This window comes from Hyaena hyaena, unplaced genomic scaffold, assembly GCF_003009895.1.
Source record: "Hyaena hyaena isolate Hyena2069 unplaced genomic scaffold, ASM300989v1 scaffold_116, whole genome shotgun sequence".
Classification (NCBI taxonomy): domain Eukaryota; kingdom Metazoa; phylum Chordata; class Mammalia; order Carnivora; family Hyaenidae; genus Hyaena; species Hyaena hyaena.
In genome coordinates, this window is record NW_024080748.1 from 3465432 (window position 1) to 3489399 (window position 23968).

General features: G+C 42.3%; 1 protein-coding gene across 1 annotated transcript in view; it reads left to right on the forward strand.

Moving 5' to 3' along the window:
* Window positions 1–23968, forward strand: part of LOC120234781 (protein kinase C-binding protein NELL1-like) — a 241379-nt gene that overhangs the window by 202472 nt on the left and 14939 nt on the right. Inside the window, exons 8-11 of the mRNA XM_039236746.1 lie at window positions 5267–5401; window positions 6334–6436; window positions 14978–15051; window positions 22046–22145. Of these exons, the coding sequence (XP_039092677.1) occupies window positions 5267–5401; window positions 6334–6436; window positions 14978–15051; window positions 22046–22145 (412 nt within the window). The remainder of the gene's footprint in view (window positions 1–5266; window positions 5402–6333; window positions 6437–14977; window positions 15052–22045; window positions 22146–23968) is intronic.

Genomic DNA, 23968 nt, shown 5'->3' on the forward strand with positions numbered 1-23968 from the left:
GAATGCCCCTTTCTTTTTGTTCTTTCCTTTTGCAGGGAATGCCATTTTTCTCTTTTTAGCCATATATTATCTAGGAGCCACGTTGAGCTCTGACCTCCAAATAGTATTATGTAAAATGGGCATTTGTGAGGCCGAAGATATCTAATTGTGGGCAATTGCAAAGAGAAAATGGTTTCACTCACTTTCTAAACCCCGCCTCTGGCACTTTGGAAGATTTATAAGTCTGTCTCTTCCAAACCGTGAATAGAATTATAATTAGAAAGCTGAGGACTTCTATTTTCACTGCAGAATTTTGGAAAGTATAATAATCTATAAGAGGAGAGTTGGTAAACTTTTTCTGTAAAGGGTTAGCTAGTTAATTTTAGGCTTTGCAGGCCAAGGGGCAGAATAGAAAATATTATTTATATACTTTTTCATCACTTAAAATATAGCCATTGAAAAATGTAGAAATCGTTCTTAGCTCACAGGCCATAGGAAAAGAAGGAGTGAGCCAGATTTAGTTCATGGGCCCTAATGTGTCAACCCCTGATTTGGAAGAAGTTGGAAAGACAGTCATATTAAGTAATATTTATTGACTATTTGCTATGTGTTAGTTACAGTGATTAAATGTTTTATATTGCCTGTCACTTTAATCCTCACAACAGTACTGTGAGCTGGGGTTGATTTATTAGCCCACTTCCCAGATGAGAAGACTGATTTCCGGGCATGTTCTGTGACTTTCCCCAAGACCATGAATGGCAGAACTGGGATTCAAGCTCAAATCCTGAAAGCTGCATCATAAGTGATGCAGTTGGAGAAGGGAGGACTGGAAAGAGAAGATATAAAAAAGGAATGACTAAAGGAGAGAAGGAGTTTGGGAATGGAGAGATCAGGGAGAACAGTGGGCAAATGGAGGAGAGGGATGTGTGTTCAGATGGTAACTTGGCAGAGAAATGTGCATAGAGCTTATATTATAGTACCTTTTGGAGCGGGAAGGTCAGAGCAAGAGCAAAGCCCCTTAACTCTTTTGGTTATAGTTGATTGTTTTCCTTGGAAGTCTGTGGTATTTTGAGTCCTGGGTTCCCATGGTGTGTGCCAGGAGCCATGCCAGGCCCACCTTACATTACATGATCTCCTTAAAGGTTTTCAGATCATAGAGGCTGCTCAGAATCACACTGCAAGCCCAAGATGGGCCAGGAGAATTCTCATCAAATAATTCTTGAAGGATTCTACAGATCTTTCTCTCTTGCCTGTGCCAAGGTCTGAACAGGAAGGTCTTCTTTCTGAGCCTCGTGCTAGCCTTGTCTCCTTTTTATTTACTCTTAAGCTGAGGATGCAGGCCGTTGGGGTCACATCTTCATGTAAGAGTTTCCTTTAAGACTTCCCAAAATGGGCAGGCCCTGTTCCATAACTCCTCCCCGCTGCATCCTGTGCAGCTCTCAAGGAGGGAGCTTGGCGGCTCATTGACCATTCTCCAGTTGCTGATTTCCCATAAGTAAAATGGTGACAATTATTTCTGATTTTCTAAAGATCCCATGAGTCCAGACAAGTGAGATTTGGAGGCTTGGTTTTATGTATAGGTATTCAGTAAATAATTCATTTTGTATTGTTAAACCTAGAAAGAAATAGGCAGCCACGAGGGGAAGATGGTCCCCAAAGAAAATGTACAGCTTGCGCCATGGCTTAGCGTCACAAAGCCTGGCAAAAGCCACAAGTAGCTGTCGGGTCCTGGTCTAGAGGTGGGTGCCAGGAGGTCTGGGAAAACAGCAGAAAGTCCTAGTGGAAGCCATGGAATCCTACCAGAGAGGAAGCCCAGTGCACAGGCAGGACAGGGGGTGGTAGCTATAATCACAGCAGACAGACACAGGCACCAGATCAGCCCAGGGGTCTGCCCAGTGGTCTGCCCTGGAGGACCCGCTATTTCCTTTTCTCTTTTCAGGGGTGGGGGGCAGTGCTTGAGAATGACCCCACCGTTGCTGAATATGGGCCACATCATGGGAGCAGCTTGTATGCGCTTTCAGGTGACAAGTCAGGGTACAGAAGAGCCCTCTTGAAAAATCCTGGCATTCTGGTAAAATTAACCTTTTTTAAGGTAGAGAAGGTGCAGGGAAGCCGTCTTCTGTCATTTTCCCTAAGCTATTCACAAGAGACCACAGTTCCTGGCCTCCTCTGGAGCTACCCCATTGCTGGACTTGGCATATTGTGACAGGGTGAGGACCTTGCTTGCTCTTGCATCCCACCTTGCCTGGAATCGCCTTCAGCCTACAAGCTCAGGAAGAAGAGATACTGGTGACTGGGAATTTCTTGATTACTTCTGTTTAAATCTTTGACAAATCTATTTATGCAAATGAAGCAGCGCTTGGAATGGCATTTCAGCTTGTAACATATTTAATTTTGAGGCTTTGATTGTTTTGAGAAGCTCAATAGTGATTTTTTTTTCCAGTGAAGCTTGAAGGCTTAATACAATAAAATATTTTTTCCCTTCCATATAGCAAATGCCAAATAAATAGTATTTCAAAGAAAAAACTGTGCAACGAATGTACTCAGATCCATTCACTGACCTCTTATGTGAAAAAAGTCCCTGACGTCTGTCTGTGAATGTGTAGAGTTAAGAATAAATGATTCTGTCCATGTTGCTTAGATAAATGCATGAACATAGGTAAGAATGAATACAGATGTAGATGTGCTACTGGATCTATTTTGGATCTGTAGGCATTCTTGGAGAAAATGGCAGGCAATGTAGAAATAGCTTTTGAAAATGAATTTGTGTAAATTCAGCATGCTTATACCAGTGACAGAAATTGTAATTCACTTCTTGATTCAGAGTTGTTTTTCTCCTTTATTCCAGTGTTTAGCAGGGGTGGGGGAAAGGAAAGTAAAGTTATATGAAATGCCTTTGAAAAATTAGCTTTTTGCCTTAATATGTCTTTGCTTTTGTGTCTGTCTCCTGCACTCTTCTTATTACAGAGATTAGGGCTTTTTAGTGTTGTCAGAAAAGTCTAAATGTATTAAAAGATAAAAAAAAAAAAAAACAGAGGTCAGAAGGGACATGTCCACCCTGAGAATAGTTTCCATTATATTAAAACTGAGGTTTTCTTGGTACTGAGTTTTGTAGGTGAGCATAGCTAAGTTTTGTTGCATAGTATGGGAAATTGGTAATACTGCCTTTAGGCAAATTCCTGGGTGTTCGGGAAACTTGGGCTGTCACAGAAATGCCTTTTGGGTTATTTAGTCTTTAAGAAGTTTCCTGGAGTGATACAGGCAATAGATTATTGAAGATTTTTGGAAGTAAGGCTCATTTCTTCTCACAGATAAGTCATTTTCAGCCACTTTTAGTAAGGATGCAGGCCTAGTTGAACTCTTTTTCAACCCAGAGTCATCCATCAATCAATTACGGGGGGCATAGAAATTAAGTAAAGGTACTGTGTGATAAGTTGCCACTTCTTATTATCTCTCACCTATATGTTGTTTTACTCAATTGACCTCACCTTTTTAAGAAACTCTAAGAAGTGTATTTAATGTGTTTCCTAAAGAATTCCCAAAGAGCTTAATTATGATAGATTGTAGAAACTCGGGTTGTAGATTTAAATGTATTCTAAGTTTTTCAAAGATTGTGTGTCCTGGAGGGATCATAGGAAGCTAATATTCCAGGCATAGTTAACTCTGTTTCTTCAGGGATGATTTTGGTGCATGTGAATTGTCTAGCATCCTATTTGCTTTTCTCCTGCCCATTGGTACTGCCCATAAAAGGCAGATGAGGAACCAGTTTTCTTGAGAGTTTCTAACATTTCGGAGGAGGAGAATGAAATAAATGACAAAAACCAAGTTTGGAATTGCATTTAGATTCCGCTTGTAGAGAGTAGAGCTCAGTAGTGCTGGTAGGAGTAAATGAGAGGAGCTTGTATGGAATGGAATCCTAGTTAATACAGAAAGATGTTGGGAGTCATCATTACCAAGGTTCAACCATGATATCTAAAATACTGGCTTGAAATGGTCTTACTTGGATCAGAGATAGGCATGATCTCCTAATGGGGAAAGTACCCAAGACATGGGGGTATAAGTGTGGTTGAGAAGGAAAAGAGAAACTACTTGAATTTTTAGGAAGTAGTGTTTGTTTTGCAATCCAGGCATTCTCTAAAGAACAGGGGAAAATGGTAGTATTGCTCCCGGTTTGAGTTACACTTGAGTTACACACTTGAGATTATACCAAAGTTTAATTTTTTTCGTACTCTATGTCTGAAGGCACCTGGTGTGGGCTGCATGGGAAGTGATCAGGAGAGAGGATCATACCCTTCTCATGATGGGCTCTTCAATGAACCTGGTGGTGCTGCATGTGGCCCAGAGCAGGTTTGGAGACTGGATAGCCTCACACGTTTGAAGGGAGTAGATTGCTTAGGACAAGTCACAAAGCAAAACTAGGTCAAACAGAAAAAGCGAGGAGACATTTCACAGCTCGTACCAAGAAAGGATGTTTCAAGCATCCAGAGCTAACCAGAAAAGGGTTTTGAAAGATAACGCCCTGCCACCGTGGGTGCGCATAGAGAGACTGGTGAGTCATTGCAAGGGGTTACTTGTCACCACATTCAAGCTTGAAAACTGTTTTCAGCTCAGAGATGCTAAGATTCTGTGATTGTTAGTAATAGTTGGGTGACCTAGGAAAATGGACAGCTTTTCTGCAGAATCCCAATCTCACCTGGGAGTTCAGTTGCCTGTCTTCACCTTGGAACACCAAAGTGCATTCCTTGGGTATTCGTTCTGGAGGATCCTGGCCTGGAGAGAAGCTAGATCCTTGTATGAAGTTCTCTTTTCCTGGCCCCAACTCCCAGTAATTTTTCATAAGAAAGGAAGCAGTGATTTCCCAGCCTAAAAACTCTGGCACTCTAGTATGTGAACAGAGAGAAACTGATGGGAGATACATGTAAGTGCATCGAAGTTTCTGATTAGATCTCCTGTAAACATTATAATGAGTCCTTGAGACTACATTCAGTATGAGTGCTTCTGTGTGGGCTCGAGCTGAAAGCACACATGTTTATGTACACCCGTGAGGTCCCTGAGATACAGTTTAATGTCTCATTTGGTGCTCGTCAGACCATAGGAGCCAATATGTCTTCAATTTAGAATGATTCCACCTCATGTTTTAAAAAAATAAAAAAACTGGCTAAGCGGAAGTCAGCTGCTCTGAGCTTTTCTTTCTCCTGCTTGGCTTGTTTTTTTCTTTTTGCTATTAGCTTTGTTAGGACCATACAACCGAATTAAGGAAATTATACCAAGTAACTCTTCTTTGCAGTTAAATTACGCAGAGACGAGACTTAGTCAATTGGAAAACTGTCATTGTGAGAAGACCTGTCAAGTGAGTGGACTTCTCTATAGAGACCAAGACTCCTGGGTTGATGGCGATCACTGCAGGAACTGTACATGCAAAGTAAGCCTCTTTGTAAATATCTACTGCTTTAAGGGGGCAGTGAAAACACTAGTGATTGTATAATCTGGTCTTGTAACATACAACGCCAGCTCTGAGAAATATGTATGCTCTTTTTTCTAAGCTTCTACTTAGCAATCTGAACAGTTATGAACGGAACCTGGAAAAGCGTCATGTCCTATATAAATACTTGGAAATCAAAGTGTGCTTCTATTTGACAACACAGTCTAATACGATGTATTGTTGTTATTAACGAACTTACTGGGTGGAGTTTGAGGCTTAGAGTATCAAAGGGAGGACGGGACTCTGATTTTCAGGCCAACCTAGCTGTTAGCCTCATTCACAACTTTTCTGTGCTAGAAAAAAATTGACGAGGAGGGTACAATTAGTTTCTGGATGTTTTTATTCTATTTTACAAGGTGTCCTTCATCTGTTTCAGAGACTTGTGAGACTGCCCTGACTTTCAGGGTATCTGTCACTTGTATACTCCATCTGTTTCAGAGAATTCATGAGTACCCCCCAAATTCGTATGTAAACTCTGTGCAGTTGAAATTATTTGATAAATATCTGAAGAATGCCATTGTTTGGGAAAATACATAATGGATTGTTAAAACCTCAACAGTGATTGACAGGGTCTGCAAAAGGTGTTGTTTATGTTCTTATAAAAATAGGCTTTTGTTTTCTGCCTAATCTGCTTAGCCCACAAGGGCAGGTGGAATGAAGCCAGTGATGTATATCAGAAAAGTAATTGAGGTGGCACAGATTCATTTGGGCTGGAGAAAATACTTCATTTGTGATCCTGGAGTAGACCAGGAATTCCTCACACTGCTTCCTTTTCCCTGATGAGGTTTCTGGGATGAGATGTGACCTGCTTCTGCAAAGGGAACTTTGAAAGGGCACTTCTGAGATTCCTTTCCTTGTCCTTCCTTCCTCAGAGTGGTGCTGTCGAATGTCGAAGGATGTCCTGTCCCCCTGTCAGTTGCTCCCCAGACTCCCTCCCTGTGCACATTGCCGGCCAGTGTTGTAAGGTCTGCCGACGTAAGTACTGATTGAGGGTCTGAGTGGTCCTCTGTGCTTTGAGGTTTTTTTCCCCCTTAATTTTCAGGCCCCTGCTGATGAACACTGATCAGATGAAGTACCCCAAATTGAATTACATGTGTGACCAGAGGAGCTTCTATGTTTTAATCACCTGTGATGTGCAGATACTTTACATAGGCTTTTTTTCTTTTTTACTCCTCATATCAACTCTAATTACTATTCCTCCCATTCTCTGTGGAAGGAACTGGTGTTTGAAGGGACTAAGTTTAAGTACTTGTCCAGGGTCAAACAACTGGTAATTCGCTGTGTTAATCTATAAAGTTACAACTCCAAAGCTTCACACCCTTTGGTCTCTCTCATTTTCTTTTTAATTTTTGAAAATTTTATTTATATTTGAAAGAGAGACAGAGCATGAGTGGGGGAGGGGCAGAGAGAGAGGGAGACACAGAATTCAAAACAGGCTCCAGTCTCTGAGCTGTTAGCATAGAGCCTGACACAGCGCTTGAGCCTATGATATGTGAGATCATGACTTCAGCTAAGTCAGATGCTTAACCAACTGAACCACACAGGTGCCCCTGGTCTCTCTTAGTCTGAATGATGAAGTTCAGGGCCAGATTCTATATTTAGGCTTTCTGAGGTCTTGGCCAGATTTCCTGTTACTAAAAGGCCTTTGTTAGGAATTTTGGGATCAACTTCAGTTAAAATATTGAAATAGAGTTCTTCAAAGTTGATTTGTCCAAGTTCATAGGATTTAAAAAATCTTCACTTTCCCAAAGGTCACTTATTTCAGATGAAATAGTGAAATGAGCCTGGAGACCAGCAGCAAAAGTAGGATCTGTCATGTAGAATGCTTGGTATGCGCCAGTTCCTTTGTAGATGCTTCAATTCTATTAGCTTATTGACTCCTTACTGCAGTCTTTTTGAGTGAGAAACATTATCCCTGTTTTACAGGAAGCTTAGGGAAGTTAACTTACCAAGGTTGGAAGCTTGGTAAGTGACAGAGGTGAAATATGAAACTACTAGTGCCTGAGTAAAGGCCCATTTTCTTTTCATCAAACCATAGGGGCTTCTGTAGCAAGAATTTAGATTAGAAATGTGGCCTCCTATGGATAACATTCAAGGTAGTTCCTCTACAGAAAATACCAGTATCATGGGTCTTCAAAACACAGCGGTCTCGCTTTTTGCCAAGAACAGCCTGCTTCCTAATAGGACAGTGGAGGTGGGGAGAGTTGGTTTGGTTACACCAGCCCATACCTTTCCTGCACTTTTTCAAAAGGGACTTTGGAATATTCTTCCTCTTTGGCACAGTATGCCTGTGACTCTGGAGGGTGGTACTTGGAGTTGATCTAAAAAGAGAAACTTTCTTCTTTGTTTCAAACACTTGTGGGGGTCCAATCCGGCAGTTCTGGTAGCTTAAGTGCTGAGATGTTGAGATGATACTTTGATCCCATGATGGAAAGACAGGTATAGATTTTTTTTTCAATCTTGATATTCTTTATAACAGTCAGCAGAGGATGAGGTTGAAAAACTACTGGGAATTTGTTTAAAAAAATAGAACATTCTTTTAGTCGATGATTTTAAGTTTTTTGGATACATCTATGAATACATTCTCTTGTAAATTGTTTGCACATGGGAGTCAATGAGTCCTTCGACTGTTTGGTGTTTTAACCTTTTGATTTTCTAATTATAAAAGCAATGTGTTTATTGTGTAACATTTGAAATTCCAGAGAAGAGTAAAAATGACGGAGAAATCTCATAATACCACTGTTTGGAAATAGCCATTCTTGAAATTTCAGTGGATTTCATTTTTTTCATCCTGTCTCACGTGTGGTTGAGATCTTACTGTGCAGAGAATACTTATCCTACTTCATTGCCTTACTCTTATCACTTAAGTGTATCCCTGTACTTTAAAGAACACTGTATAAACTTGATTTTAATTCGCTTCATGGTGTTCCAGTGTTGGGCTGCTGCTTGCACAGCGTATTTAACCATTCCCCCAATCATTGGATATCTGGATTTCCCACTTTTCACTGTCATCAATTACTCTCCAATATGTGTTCTGTATAGAAAACACATTTTTGTATTTTATATTAAGATACAGTTCTCCAGAGTAGAATCAGTGGGCCCAATCACTGCCATTTTCATATATGTAGTATATATATCACATTATCCCCTCAGTAGAAGCATGGGGGGTTCACTTTTCTTGATTCCAATTTATTTGAGAGTTTTAAATTTTGAAAAATATTATAGAAAGTTACCCAACTTTACCAACATGCTGACATGTGGGCTAACTAAAACAGAAGTGGGTTTTTTTTGTTTTTTGTTTTTGTTTTTGTTTTTTTGTTTTTGCTTTTGTTTGGAATTCATAGCAATTTAGCTAGATAGTACTAATTTTTTCAGCATCAGTTTAACAAAAGGATAATACAAATCATGAGCACTAGTTAAAAAAAAACAAAAAGAAATGACACAAAGGACCTCTCGTAATGAAAAGGTTAAGAACCTCTGATATAGAGGGTTTTCATTCCTTCATAGTTTACAAAATATTTTTTAAATGTTTATTTTTTACTGAGAGAGGGAGAGAGAGAGAGAAAGAGAGAGAGAGAGAGAGAGAGACCCCAGAGTGGGGGAGGGGTAGAGAGGGAGACACAAAATCTGAAACAGGATCTGGGCTTTGAGCTGTCAGCACAGAGCTTAACCTGGGACTTGATCTTGGGAATGGTGAGATCATGACCTAGCCTGAAGTCAGATGCTTAACCAACTGAGCCACCCAGGTGCCCCATTTCTTCATAGGTTTTAGTTGAAACACACATTGTGCAGTTCCTGAGTGCCGGTGCCTGAAGCAGTGGTAGTGGAGCCCTCTCTGCCTCATGTGGCCAAGGCACTGTTAGAACACAGAATGATGGCTTGTGGGACAGTGCTGGGGGGACTTGGGCCAGTGGGAATAGACCCAGGCTATTCCCTGGAGGAGGTAGAACCAAGCTAAACCTTTTTAGACTTCTAGCTAATGACTGTGGTGGGTTGAGCAGTAGGGTGGAGCAGAGCAGAATAAGGATTGACCAAGCAGAGTGCCAACACTAGTCAACAGAATTTCTAGAAGTTTCACATACTGCATATGAGAAAAAGGATGGAGAATATTTACTTTGGTTGTTCCTTTCAGATAGAATTTCCTAAGCTACTCTCTGGGTTTGCGTGGAGCAGTGTTCTGGAAACTCTGAGGAAAGGTATGAATGTGGCTCAGACAACAGAAGCTGAATACATAAAAGCAAATAGTTTTGTCGGTTGACTTACTAAGTGTTCGTGCAGTTGTCATGGCCTCAGGAGCTGCAGTGCTGATGGATGGAACATCTGCTTGGAAATAGTGTTTCAGTGTTTAGGTCTCAGTTCATTGCTTGAAAAAAGTGTTTCATCCTTCCATTTTGACCAAGAGGCTCAGACACTCCTGCTTTCTTCAAGAGCAAGGTAGCTTTCACAGTGGAGGTTTGGGTCCCGATGCTGTGCTGTTCTCTTTTGGAGGCTGCAGGAAAGACTCAGGAGAGCCTTGTAGATGCCTCGGTTGTGGATGTGCTGGTCCAGGAAATGGTGCAGGAGCTCATTCTTGGGGCCCCACTCTGACTTACCAAGTTAGTCTCCAAACATTGGTGTCCTGCAGGCTGTTCTTTTGGTAGATGGATTGGAGAAGTGTCCTACAGGAGAGAGGAAGGAGGATGGAGAGGGAGTCTGTTTGATAACAGGGTTTCCATAAGTGACAAGTAGAAATAAAGCTGCAAGGCTGAGTTGAGGATTGGTGAAGACAATCGTATTCCATTGAATTCATGCAGTCATTCTTACTGAGGTTCCCTTCCCAATGCTGTCCTTACCTCCGGGGGCAACAGTGGGCCTATGGGGGTCATTTATTCTGTGTCAGGCAGTATATTGAGCCCTTCTAATGACCCAAAGTCACAGTCCCCACAATTATCCTCATTTTATAGATGAGTTGAGGCACAGAGGAGTAACTTGTCCAAGGTCTCTCAGCCTTGGAGCCAAAGTAAAACCGAAGTGGTCTCTGGCTCCAGAGCTGATGGATGCTCTTAACCCATCTCTTCTCCACTTGTGTCCAGGGAAATGTAGGTGCCATGTCATTATGACGGAGTATTGTGTAACATGCACACTGTGCAAGAAGCAGAGGTAGCACAGAGAGGGGAGCTATGACTCCATCAGAAATGTGTGTGTGTCAGAAAACCTTCACAGGGTAAGTAACAGCTGAGGAGGGTCTTATCAAATGGGAGTTTGTTCTGTATACAGAAGGGTGAGAACACACCTAACAAAGAGAACCGTGTGTGCACACTCAAGGAAGCAGACGTTGCGTTGGTTTCTGTAGTCGAAAGCAAGGTTTGAAGGCAAGGTTGCGGCACAATCAAGGTGATTTACAAAGGCCTCCGCATCAGGAGAGCTGGAAGCAGGGCATCTGGGCAAGGGATCCACGCATATTCCAGGTAGAGTTGATAAGACCGATAGGCAGGCACTGCCTGGGGGGATGAAAAGGAAGAGATGCATGTAAGTGGTGGCCAAAAGACTGGGGACACAGTAGGTACTCTATAACTTTTATTCACTTTTTTCCTATGAGAGCAATGAATCAGGGACAGAGCATCTGTAAGGGGGCGGTTGCCAGGTTTTGAACAAGAGCCCATAGGAGGCTCATAGTGTGAATAACAGAAGTAAAGCAGGTGGAAGGAGTAGTTCAGTGAGTGATACATTCTGTTTTGGGCATGTGTGAGTGGGAGATGCCTGGGGGACAGCCCGTGTGATGTGGGCATCTTGCTCAGAGTGGTGGTATCTGAAGCCAGGTCTGCGAATGAACTCAGTGAGGCAGGAAGGATTCTTGGGGATTCAGCCTTTCAGCCTGGTATTCAGCCAGTCTCCTGTAAAGTGCAATACAGAATGCTGATGTTGGTATTCGAACCCAAGGACTGCCAACGGATGGCTGGAGTGTGTACAGGGTACAAATACCTACATAAAGACAGAGCAACCTAATTCAATATCGGAGAGGGGTGCCAAGGCCCACCTGTCCATTGTTTATTCAGTGTGCACCCAAATGGCAAAAGTATCCAGTCATCGCACTGGAGAAAGAGGTTCAAATTTGAAGGGCCCAGCTTCTGCAGGTGCAAAAAGATACTATTGAATAACTGTTTCTCTCAGTTCCCAGTACATTTGTTTCTGACATCACAGAGAAATGTGAGTTTGTGCCAGGTTTCAATTTCATGGTCATACACTGTGAAATATCATAGTTTGCATGTCCCCGGTGTGATATGAAGGACTTCAGGTATCCATTTACATTTCTACTCATACCAAAAGCTGTTGGAACAGAGTCCCAAATACCCCAGCCAAAGGCACCGGAGCCTGACTCACCTTCTGCCTGAATTTCCTCAGACATCAAAACTAAGCCCTTCGGCTATAGATCAAGAGGTTGGATAATGAGGATTGATGTCAGGTGTATGGAGGGCAGTGACAGAGAAGGAGGGGTACTGTTGGAGAAATGGGGGTGAGTGTTGGAAGGCAGGGGGGATTCTTGTGACCTCCTGTGGTGATCCCGAAAGCTGTCCTAAGATAATTTCCCCGACAGTTGATGCTGTAATCCTACACACATCCTGACCAGTGCCAGAGCCGCAAATGGCTGAGGCTTGCAGCATCACGTTGATATCGTTCGTAGCCCCGAAAGCGCCCTGCTGTGCGAGGACATAAAGTTTAGTGGACGTTTAATGTTTACACGGGACTGGTGAATTTGAGGGATGGATATGTCCGTGTGTGTGGCATGACTGTAAACAGTAACATACTCCTATCTCCAGACAGACGCAGCTCAGAACTCCTGCCAGAGGAGAGGAATCAGGCAAATTTCTTAAAGAGCAAGTGTGCTCCCATCATTGTGTGGGGGGCAAGGGGCAACATGAGGAAGAAAAGTCCATTTCTTTGCTCCCCAGCCTGGGCCAAGAAGCAGATGGCAGATCTGACAGCAGTGCATTTAGCAGAACTGTCACTCTGAAATGAGTCCTGTTGCCAGGCCAGCAGCAGCTGCGTGTGGGAGTGGGGGAGTTAACTGGACAGGAATTCCAGGCGTTTGGTGGATGTCTGGTCTCCCTATGCAGGTATTTGGGGGAATCCACGTCATCGTTGGGACCAGTGAGTCATGGTCACCTGATTGATGAGGAAAATTGAGGCATAAAAGATGGTTGTGGATAACTTTTTCTCTTTGAAGGAAGGGAAGAGAGGCTGATCTAGAAAACTCTCTATTTTTTGTTTTTGTTCTGGAACAAAAGCAGAGCTTTTGTATCTGCTTTTAATGTATGGAAGGGCATTGAATAGCAGAAAGGATTCTTATTTGGGCATCAGAAATGCTGACTGGTTTTCGCTATCAATTATAAGCACGTTAATTCTAAAATTATTTGTTGTTATTAACAATAAGCCCAGAGAGGCACTGAGCTTGAGGCTGGAGATAAAATGATGAAATAGACATAGGCCATCATGGAGGTTTTAGCTAGCAGGAGATGTGTGTAATGAATTGGGCAACTAAGAGAAAATGTGAGGTGTGCTCTGGTGGAGCTGGGTCCAGAGAACAACACAAGTGCAAAGTGAGGGCAGTTCACTAGTGTTGGAAGTCAAGGACAGCTTTGTGATGGAAGTCAGGCCCATGTTACAACTGATGGGTATAGAGGATGGGGGTTTGCCGGGGGAGGTGGATGAGGCTGCCTATTCCTGGAGAATAGTTATGTGCAGAAGCAAAGGAAAAGCACAGCTGGGGCATATGTGGAGGTTGAATGTTTAAGAGAGTGAGTAAATGCAGAGAAATTGATGAGCTGTGGAGCTTGAGAAATAAGGAAGAGCTATGTGAATGGCTTTGTTTGCTGAATTAAGGAGTTTGGACTGTATTCTGAGGGCATTTCGTGATCCATAGTGGTTTTTAAAGCACAACCTCATATTTGCAGTTAACAAAATATTTGCAATTAAGAGAGGTTAGAAGGATCCCCAGGTGGTAGGGTGTGAGAGCTGGGGTAGATAATAGTGCCATTCACAAAAAGGAGATACTAGACTAGAACAGTTTCAAGGTAGGTGTGGCTTGTTGAAGGTCAGGTTCCAATAGGAAGCAGACTCTGATATGGAGAATGCATGTCCTTTATTAGGAACTTCTGTCACGATCTGTTCGGGGGTAGGAGTGAGATAGTGAAGGAACCAGAATTTGCCAGAATGACCTTTCAGAGAGATTTCTAGTTGGGGCCAGGGGCCAGAACTTTGTCCTGCCTTCAACCACGCATTGTATGTGGGCTGCCCTAGGAAGAACATTTGACTTAAGATAAGGTGGCTCCTTTAAACCAAGGGCAAGTTGTGGATAACTACTTAGTTGAGCTCTTGGTCATCAATTGCCCCAGCAGCTGCAGGAATGAGTCCTTTGGCAATCAAGGAATGAGGGGTATCTGGGTAGCATATCACAGCATCCACTACAGGATCATGATGATAAGTATAACCAAATCTCTGGGCTTTCCTCTTCATGTGGCTAATAAGAGGAATTGACAAATTGATTGCAAAGGTGTGTATATACTGGAACATTCCATGAGAGTTGGCAGATTGTAGAACTAAGAAACTACCAAATTGAGTTAACCTGTTTTTAACAGATGCAACAATGGAGACTATGAGAGGTGAAGTGGGTTTTTTTGTTTTGTTTTGTTTTTGTTTTTTGTTTTTTAAACAGTGAGTAGTAGAGAAGTCTTAGAGTGCATGTTTTCACTTACGCCTCTCCTGAGGACTAGGGTAGAAGGATCCTCCTCTGCGCAGGAGGAGGGAGTCACCCAGCCTTTGCTTTCCTGTTCCTGGAAAAGTTTGATGTGGCTTGAGAACTGGGTGGAGACACATTAGGGTCAGATCAAAGTAACATATTCTGTACTCGCTTAAAGGTGGGTCAGCAAGTTGAGTTGAGGACTGAGTCCCAGGGGAATCTAAAGTGAATGGTGGGAGTTCTATTTATGCTTTTAACTTTACTACAGAGCCTGTCTGTATTCCATGCCCTCCCTAGTGGCCTATAAAGCTCACCTTTCCAAAGGCAGTCTCTCTAGTGCATTGATAAATACTTTACTGTTAGGCTTGTATTTCTCAATGGTTTCTGAACTTCATAGGAACATAGAGTGTGAGGACATGCGTTTCCCATGATCACAATGTGATCACATGGTGGCTGAGGTTCTGATGAATGGAGCATGAGACTCCTTTTACCCACTTGTTTATGGCTGGAGGGTATGAATTAAATCTGCTTTTGTCCTCCATGGTGATATGACAGCCACTCATATTGTATATCCTTAGTTTGATGGACTTACAGCAAATGTAATGAAGATGGCAATCTGATGGGGACTCAGTAGTTGTCCTCTCAGTCTTCTCGTGACTTATTCCAGAGAAACAGATTCCTATTCCTATTGCTTAGAATCAGAGAATCTGTGTTCTGTGGAATCTATTGACGTTGGGTGGCTCCTCTGAGGTCAATTTGTTGCATAGTCTGACTGATCCATTTTTCTGTTTTGGTTACAGCAAAATGTATCTATGGAGGAAAAGTCCTTGCAGAAGGCCAGCGGATTTTAACTAAGAGCTGCCGTGAATGCCGAGTAAGTTTCCATTTTATGATCCCCATCCCTTGGGAGGAATTAACAGATCTATAGATTGGCTTAGATAGGGATCTGAAGTGGAACATGTTAGCTTGAGTGGGTCTCTGAGTGGTGGGCTGCTGTCTGGGATGGGAAGGTCCCACCCACTGTCATTGTGTGGCTGCATGATCAGCTGTGGATCAGATGGCCTTGGGAAAAACTATGGAAGGAGGTGAGAAGACAAAGGGAGTTAACAACTACTATGAGTCAGGGAGGTTGGCAGGTGGCCCTGGGAAAATCAATTCAGCCAGTTTGTGATGCTGGCTCTGGATGACGCCATCTCTACTCCACAGTGTCTTATATATTGTGAGAAAATTCCTGTCTCCTGCCGGCCCCATCCATCTATTTCTTGAAATAAGAAATGTAGAAGTATAGATCTCCAATAATCATTCAGCTAACATACCTTGATCTGCTGCTACATATTAGCCTGGTACCAGATTCTGGGTATATAACAGTGAACACAACAAAGTCCCCGTTTTTATAGAACTGCAGTATAGCGGGGGAGACAGATGATAAGGAAATAAAGAAATACACAGTGTAGTGCCAAATCACTGAGAAACTAGAGAGCTTTTGGATAGGTATGGGTCGTCTGGGAGGGCCTTTCTGTAGAGGTAGTATTTGAACAAAGTGTGGGAGCCATCCTAGGAATGTAAGAGTAAGAGATGGGGGGAAGGACGGCACACAGTGCAAGGTGGTACATCACGGAGCAGCCACAGTCCAAGGTGGCTGCCCAGCTGTTTCTATGGGGCATCTCCAGAGAGGCTGTAACTGCATTATTTCATTTGCTTTTCATCACATCCCTGGGGAAAAGAAAGGAATCTGTTTTATAAAGACTGATGAGAATGAGGCATTTAGAGACCTGGAGAAGCTCTCAAGGAGCTTGAATCCATTTCTTTATGGGGGCCTTGGTTGGAGGTGGGTGGACGAAAGGCCCTTTTCTGTCTCTCAGGGGCTAGACTCTACCCCCGGGGGTTAATGCCCTCAGATTTTCCTATTGTACTTCCTATTCCCGCTTTCTTGGCTGCCACTGGGAATGCCAGAGATTCTATGGCTCCAAATGGTCTGCTGGGTACGTAGGTGTGGTGGTCTTTCTGCATCGTGGACACTGTGCACAGAGGCTCCTTAGTCTGTGGCAGAGGCAAGGATGGTGTGGCAGCCAGGGTTGGGTGGTCTTTCGGTCAGCAAGGCAAGCTGCCACACCTGGGCCTGGGGGAGTCGGTGGGGTGTTCTCCAACCTGGGCTGGCACGTCACCACATAGAATGTTGGGGGGATTGAGATAAAGCACGTGAAGAACTTGGTAGAGTGCTTGGCACAAAGTAAGTTCTCAGTAAATGTGAGCTTTTCTTATACCACATGAACATACATGTTCTCTTTGAATATAAGATAGATGTCCTTTTTCTGTAAACTGTATATATATATATATATATATATATATTTTTTTTTTTTTTGAGAGACAGTGGGTGAGCAGGAGAGGGGCAGAGAGAGAGGAGGAGAGAGAATTTTTTTTTTTTTTTTAGTGTGATTCAGTGTCATTTAATATTGTATATTATGTAATATCACCTCTTATCCTAGGAATGTGCCCCACAATTTGAGAATCACTACTTTAAACTCTTTGAGGGGACAAACATAAGAGACTCTTAAATACAGAGAATAAACAGAGGGTTGCTGGAGAGGTTGTGGGAGGGGAGATGGGCTAAATGGGTGAGGAGCATTAAGGAAGACACTTGTGAGGAGCACTGGGTGTTTTTCATAGGGAGGAGAGAGAATCTTAAGCAGTCTCCATACTCAGTGTGGAGCCTGACATGGGCTCAATCCCATGACCCTGGAATCATGACCTGAGCCGAAATCAAGAGTCAGATGCCCAGCCACCTAAACCCCCGAAGGAGCCCTGATTCTTTGACTTTTAGGAGAGGGAAAATGTTGATTTGGATTCTAAAACCTTTTTGAGAGGCAGCAAGGATGATCAAAGAGAATTTTGCCCACTCTACTGATGATCCCAGTATCTTTTTTTTAATTTTTCGAAAAATACTTATTTTTGTAAGAGAAAGAGAGACAGATGGAGTGTGAGTGGGAGAGGGTCAGAGAGAGAGACACACAGAATCTGAAACAGGCTCCAGGCTCTGAGTTGTCAGCCCAGAGCCTCATGCAGGGCTTGAACCCACAGACTGGACTGTGAGATCATGACCTGAGCTGAAGTTGGATGCCTAACTGACTGAGCCCGCAGGTAACCCTCCCCCCCCACCAGTATCTGTTTTGTGTGTTGCCACTTCACATATAAAGGTAGCAATGCCCTTTACATTTTATGTAGAAACAGTAGGTGACTCTGGCAAGGGTCCTGGTTATGACTCCATCTTCTGTCAGAGGATCAAGGCAGAGAACATTGGAGACCTCTGGATGATATGGACATGGACTGAAATGCCAGCTATTGGAACTGCACGTAGCACTGCTAATAGCACAGTGTAGATGCTCTACCTGCTTGGGTTCTTCTTTTACTGCTTTTGTTGGGGTTAGACTTTTACAGTTTAGAAAAGTTGGGGCAGACAGGTTATTCCCTTTGTACACATAGTATGTGGGCGCATATATGAGTATATATGTGTGTGTGAACAATTTCATCTTTTAGAAAGTCATTAATTTCTCTTTATAGTTATTTACTAAATGATCACTTTGTGTATGGCAAAGGGTCATTGACAGTAATTAACATTTCTTGAGCATTTAATATTTTCTAGACACTATTTTTAAAGCATTTTAAACATACTATCTTCTATAAAACTCATAATCACCCCTGTTAGGTGCTATGATTATTCCCATTTTGCAGATGAGAAAGGCACAGAAGATCAGTCACACAGGTAGTAAGTGAGCGGGCTGGGATTTAACCTGTGTTGTCCAGGGGCGCCTGGGTGGCTTAGTCGGTTAAGCGTCCGACTTTCGCTTAGGTCATGATCTCGCGGTTCGTGGGTTCGAGCCCCGCGTCGGGCTCTGTGCTGACTGCCAGCTCAGAGCCTGGAGCCTGTTTCTGTGACTCCCTCTTTCTCCGACCCTCCCCTGCTCACGTGCTCTCTCTCTCTCCTAGAAATAAATTAAAAAAAAAAAAAAAAAAAGCCTGTGTTGTCAAGCTTTACAGGTTCCTGTTTTGGCCTCTCTACTGCTACTCCTGATGGTGTAAGACTTATCTGGAAATCATGCTCATTTCTGAATTTTTAGAAGGGTAGATTCAGAAGCATTGAATGATCACTGTCTAGTCTTTGTGAGAATGCCAGGTTGGTGAGGCTGTGGCTCATTGATTCTCTTGATAAATGGGTAGTTTTTATAATAGTTCATAGGATAGCCTTGGGACACATTTCATGGAGACTGTCAGCAGGTAGAGGAGGTGATGGGCATAGGATGCCAAGACTTGGAGTCCCTCCCAGGTCGCCTTTCTTCAGATTTAAACCCTCATGCCCAGTGGCGCCTCTTGGATGTGAAGTTGACTTTCTCTTAGGCATCTACACTGGTACTATATAAGTACTCTCCTTGGGAGAGATGAGCAAATAATTAAATAATTCTCGGTCTTCTCTGGTTTAAATGCAGATCCCCATTTGACAAAAGGCTGCCCAGAGATCCATTCATTTTCATTTTCCTAGGATCATTTTAAAACTTTAGCAACACCAATTAGATAAGAAATAAACACTTGTTTTCAATATTTTCACCAAGTGTTTTCAGAAGTTAACATACTTTTTTTGGTTTAAAGATGAATAACCTTTTCCAGGAGTCTTGCTCACTTTGGCCAATTATTGCTGCCCTGCAACATTTCTTGAGGCCAGCAACAATTTTGACTTAACGATGTGAGTTTTTATGTTGTTAGAAATTCAGGCTGAAGCACAGTGATTAGCAAAGAACTTGAAAGTGTTTATATTTGACCAATGACATAGAGACTATCACTCTAAATGAGAAAGAATGGAAGAATTGTGTTTTTCCACCAACACAGAGTTCTAGGGGTCATAAAATAACATGGTATAATCAGGAGGGTTTAAAAATACTAATTATCAGGTACTTCTTACTAGAAGTAGTTTTAAAATTAATGTTAAAAAAGGTTTTGTGCCTAATTAGGTGGCTGGACTAAATGGACGTGGTGGCACTATGACACTGTGATCACAGTTCATACTGTTTTCAAAATCAAGTGAAGGGGTTTGTCTCTGTTTAAACATTTTGAATTATGAGCGTGCTCATTAAATATGTTAAAGGTTGATTAGAATTGTCTGATTTAATCAAGGGAGGCCCTTTTTATGGGGAAAAAAAACTTTTGTGAGTGATTATATTTTTAAAAAGTCTTCAGGGGCGCCTGGGTGGCTTAGTCGGTTAAGCGTCCGACTTTCGCTTAGGTCATGATCTCGCGGTTCGTGGGTTCGAGCCCCAAATCGGGCTCTGTGCTGACTGCCGGCTCGGAGCCTGGAGCCTGTTTCAGTCTGTGACTCCCTCTCTCTCTGACCCTCCCCTGCTCACGCTGTCTCTCTCTCTCCTAGAAATAAATAAAACATTTAAAAAAAAATAAATAAAAAGTCTTCATAGCATTTTAAATATTTTTTTTACAAATGTAAATACATACTCTAGATACAAAGTTTTGAATATAGAGGAAAATTACAAGGATGAACAAGGAAATTGCCTCAGAATCTTCCCATCTAGACATAATTGTTTTCTAACAGTTGCCTTTTTGACAGCAAGAATGAAATTTATCTTCCTGTCTTACTTTGGGTTCCCTTGAAAGCAGACCCTGAAATAAGGATTTCAGAACAAGTGACTGATGAAGACAGGGCTCTCAGAAGCAACCAGTAAGGGTGTGGAGGATGCAGAATGGGGAAAGGCAAGGAACTGAGCAAAGGTGGGATTTGTGGTGACGGCCTCACATACCCTGGTTCCAGGAGGGGTGCTGGAGCATAAATTAGACCCCACTACTATCTCCCCTTGCGGTAAAGAGCCTCCCGTGGCTGTCATTTCCTAGCTTTGGGCTATGGTGGTGGGGAAGTGCAACTTGTGGGTAACTCTCCCTACTCTCTGCGTGGCAAAATGGCTCTAGGGCCCAAGGGGTACTATCTGAGGGTGGCAAGGTTGAGCCATTAGCAGCGAAGAATTCAGACGGTGGGGATAGGCACACAGAATTCATAAAAGGGATTCAGCAGCGTCCATCACTACTATTATGCAAGGAGGCAGTAGATAATAAATACATTGGTATTGAGAGATAGAAGTAGAGGCCATTAACAGTAAGTAAGCATTTTGCTTTCCTGTGCATTAAAGCTTATGCTGCTGATCATAAAGTTATTAATATGTATTGGTTCAATTCCCTGTTGCAGAAATTAAGGCACAGCTGTAGAAATTAAGGTACCTTGGCCTGGGACCAGTGCTCACTCTCGAGGTTAGGTGGCCCCCAATATGGCCTTGGTTGAGTGGTGAGAATGGAACGCAGATGTGAAGGAGACTGTACAGCAGTCTGTATTCTCAGGTCTTAAGGCCAGTTTTAAGATGGGAGAAAAGCAAGAGATACAGATATCTTGGGACAGATAAAAACAAAAAAAAGGGCAAGGAGGATGAAAAGAAGATTCTGCAAGAAATATTAGAGGCATGAGGCTGAAAATCATGAGAAAAGAGGAAGATTGGGGCTGAAAATCATGAGAAGGGAGAGGAAGCCATGGAGCAAATTATCCAAATGATGAGTCATTAGGAATTAAATTTATATTTGCTGTTCAGAGTTTTATTTACATTCATAATTAGGAATATATGTACTGGATGAAATGAGAGTGCCTGCCAAACCAGTGGATCACGGGGCCGCTGGAATGCTAGTGGCTTGGAAATGGAAACCTCCATATTGGCCCTATCCCTCTGGGCTGGCCAGCTCCGTCCCAGCCCCCTATCTATTTTGAGGAGTGTACCTTTTGGTCTTAAATGAGACTCCTGTTCTCAAGCTTGCTTCAGAGTTGACTTAAACAGCCTCTTAGGAGAAGAGAGAGAAACTAAACATTTTATATAAAATAAAAGACTCTCAAACCCCTTTTTGTAGTAATTAGTGGACTAATATTTAGAGTTCAGAACACAACTAAATTCAGATGTTAGCAAAGACAACCTTTGGTGAAATGAAGTCCTAAAGATTCATCAGGTGAATATTTAAAAATTTATCATAAGTGATTTTATTTACAGATAGGGAGAAATCCAGTATTTCCCTAACCCTCCATTCAGTTCATTCGTACTTGGACACCTTGGCTCTTGTCTGTTTCCTCTGCGAGGAAAGTCTCTTCCTTATTTCTTTATTCAAATGTGGCATCTTCCTTTTAATTTCTTCCCACCTGAGCAGTATCATTCTCCCATGATACATTATACCCTTTGTAGGGCTTACTGTACTGCATTAAAGTTTCTAGTTAGACATCCCCCCTCCCGCCCCCTACCCCATCCTGCATTCAAACTAGGAACTCCTCAAGGGCAAGAAAGACGTCTTAAATGATCTTTGAGTTCATGGTTCGTGTGACCCAGGAACACTGAAACTAGCATACAGCAGCTCGTGAGAGCCCATTGTTCATAACTTCCCAACTCCGTGGTCAGTGATACCCTGTTGGTAATTCAAAATCGATCACCGTCGGGGTATTTGTACCACAGAAATCAGCAAACCATACAAAATGAGGCTCCCCATTCTCCAGCCAGTTGCGAACTTCCCAGCAACACCACTGTTGAGTGACCTTCTGCTACATAGAAGATACTCAAAATTTGCAGAGGTTGAGGCTGTGTAGACCTAGAAAAAGATATGTGCCTTCTCTTCCAGAAGTGTCATCCTGGAAGTTCAATTTGCGGCTTTGTCATTATCGTGGAATTCCTGGGAGTACTATTAATTATTGAAACTTGTTATCACTGCAGGCTGTTAACGAGCATTTTGATATCTGTGTCATCAACTAAGAAATGTTATTTTTTTTTGTTTCCTGATTATGTGGCTTCCAGAGTGGAGTTTTAGTAAAAATTACAGAAGCATGTCCTCCTTTGAACTGCTCTGAAAAGGACCACATTCTCCCAGAGAATCAGTGCTGCAGTGTCTGTCGAGGTGAGTGGGCCTGGTGGTGGGGCCCCACGCGGGATGGGATGAGGGCTTAGGATAGTGTGACGGTCACAACATGGGTGCAAAACTTCTGCTCTGCTGTTTGGGAACATGCATGTCCTATTTACCTTTCTCAGCCACGGTCTGATCAGTTGTAAACCTGAGGGTAATAACAGTCGATTTCATAGGACTGCTGGGAGGTTAAATGCAAAAATGCCTAAGTACCTAGCATCCTGCCCAGCATGTGATAAATGTTCAATAAGTAACAGTTGCTATAAAAAGAATGATAGTTCTTGTGATAATGGTTATCATAACCATTATCATTATTACATTTTTCTCATGAGTGGCATTGGTAAGCAGACTGTTCAGCCCTTTCCCATGGACCAATTCCTATATCTAGCAGACAAGAACTTCTGGTGGATCCATGTTGATAGGATTATGTGCAACTTTTTTACTCCATGCAAGGAAAAAAAGCTTTAGCTAAGTAACCCCTAATTGCTGATTCATTCTGGAGAAGCAATTGTTTTGCTTACTTTTCCCGGAATTTTCTTCTTTCCCAAATTTTGTCTTTAAACCATGGGTCAACTATCCCTTCCTCTCTGAAAGATCTCATCTGGCAGATTTACATGGATTAGGAGAACCTAAAATTTATTCAAAATCTTACATGACATATCTAGTTAAACTCATATCTATTATCTGGAAACTATATCCACCACATATCTTTCTCCACATTCTCCAGTACCCATGGAATCGATCCTTTTTGGCTCCCTTTGAAGCTTCTACAGCATAGCAGTTTAGCTCAGGTTACCTTATATTTCACTTTTTTCTATTTTTTTCTCTAGCATAAGAGTTGGCACATATTTTATTCAGTGGGCCATGAAGTCAACATTTTAGGCTTTGTGGGCCAGAAGGTTTCTGTTGTAACTATTCAACTCAGCTGTTTTGCAAAAGTAAGACAGGCAATGGGTAGATATATGGGTGTGGCTATTCAAATACAATTTTATTTGTAAGAACAGGTAGCAACCTGTAATTTGTTGATCCTCTCCTCTAACATCTTCTGTTTATAGAAATGTTGTATATTTATGATGGAATGTTCAGCTTATGTGGAGATTTCTTTGCTTGATCTTAAGAAACCTGTATTTTGGTAAAATTCCTAGGAAAACAGGATGTTGATAGCCAATAATGGCTTACCACACCATCAGAATATCTGCCTGATTTATCTGCCTTTGGCTATAAGCATATTTGCAGCAGGATGCTTTATTTTTTATTTTTTAAAATTTTTAAATTTTTTAAAAAATTTATTTCTGAGAGAGACAGCGTGAGCAGGGGTTCATCAGAGAGAGAGGGAGACACAGAATCTGAAACAGGCTCCAGGCTCTGAGCTGGCTGTCAGCACAGAGCCCGATGCAGGGCTCAAACCTGAGATCATGACCTGAGCCAAAGTCAGACACTTAACTGACGGAGCCACTCAGGCGCCCCATGCAGCAGGATGCTTTAGAAACACCTAAAGATTGACTGGAATTTTCAGAGGGATGCTTTTATTGGTAACTGATAGTGTTGTTAGGTAGGTCTTACAATTTAATGCAAAATCCATCACTTGCTATTTGTTGAGGTGCCAGGTAAGATTCAGTTTATGTAAATCCTTCCTGATTGATGGTTTCATTAGAGTAGAATCACTCATTATCCCCACAGAAATTCAAGAGGAATGTCATTGCTCTGACCCAATTTATGGAGGCATGCACACCTTTACCAGTGAAGATGCTGACAGGTGTTGACCTCTCATCAAAAAACACACTCATTCAGGGCCCCATTGCTGCAACCTGGTGACT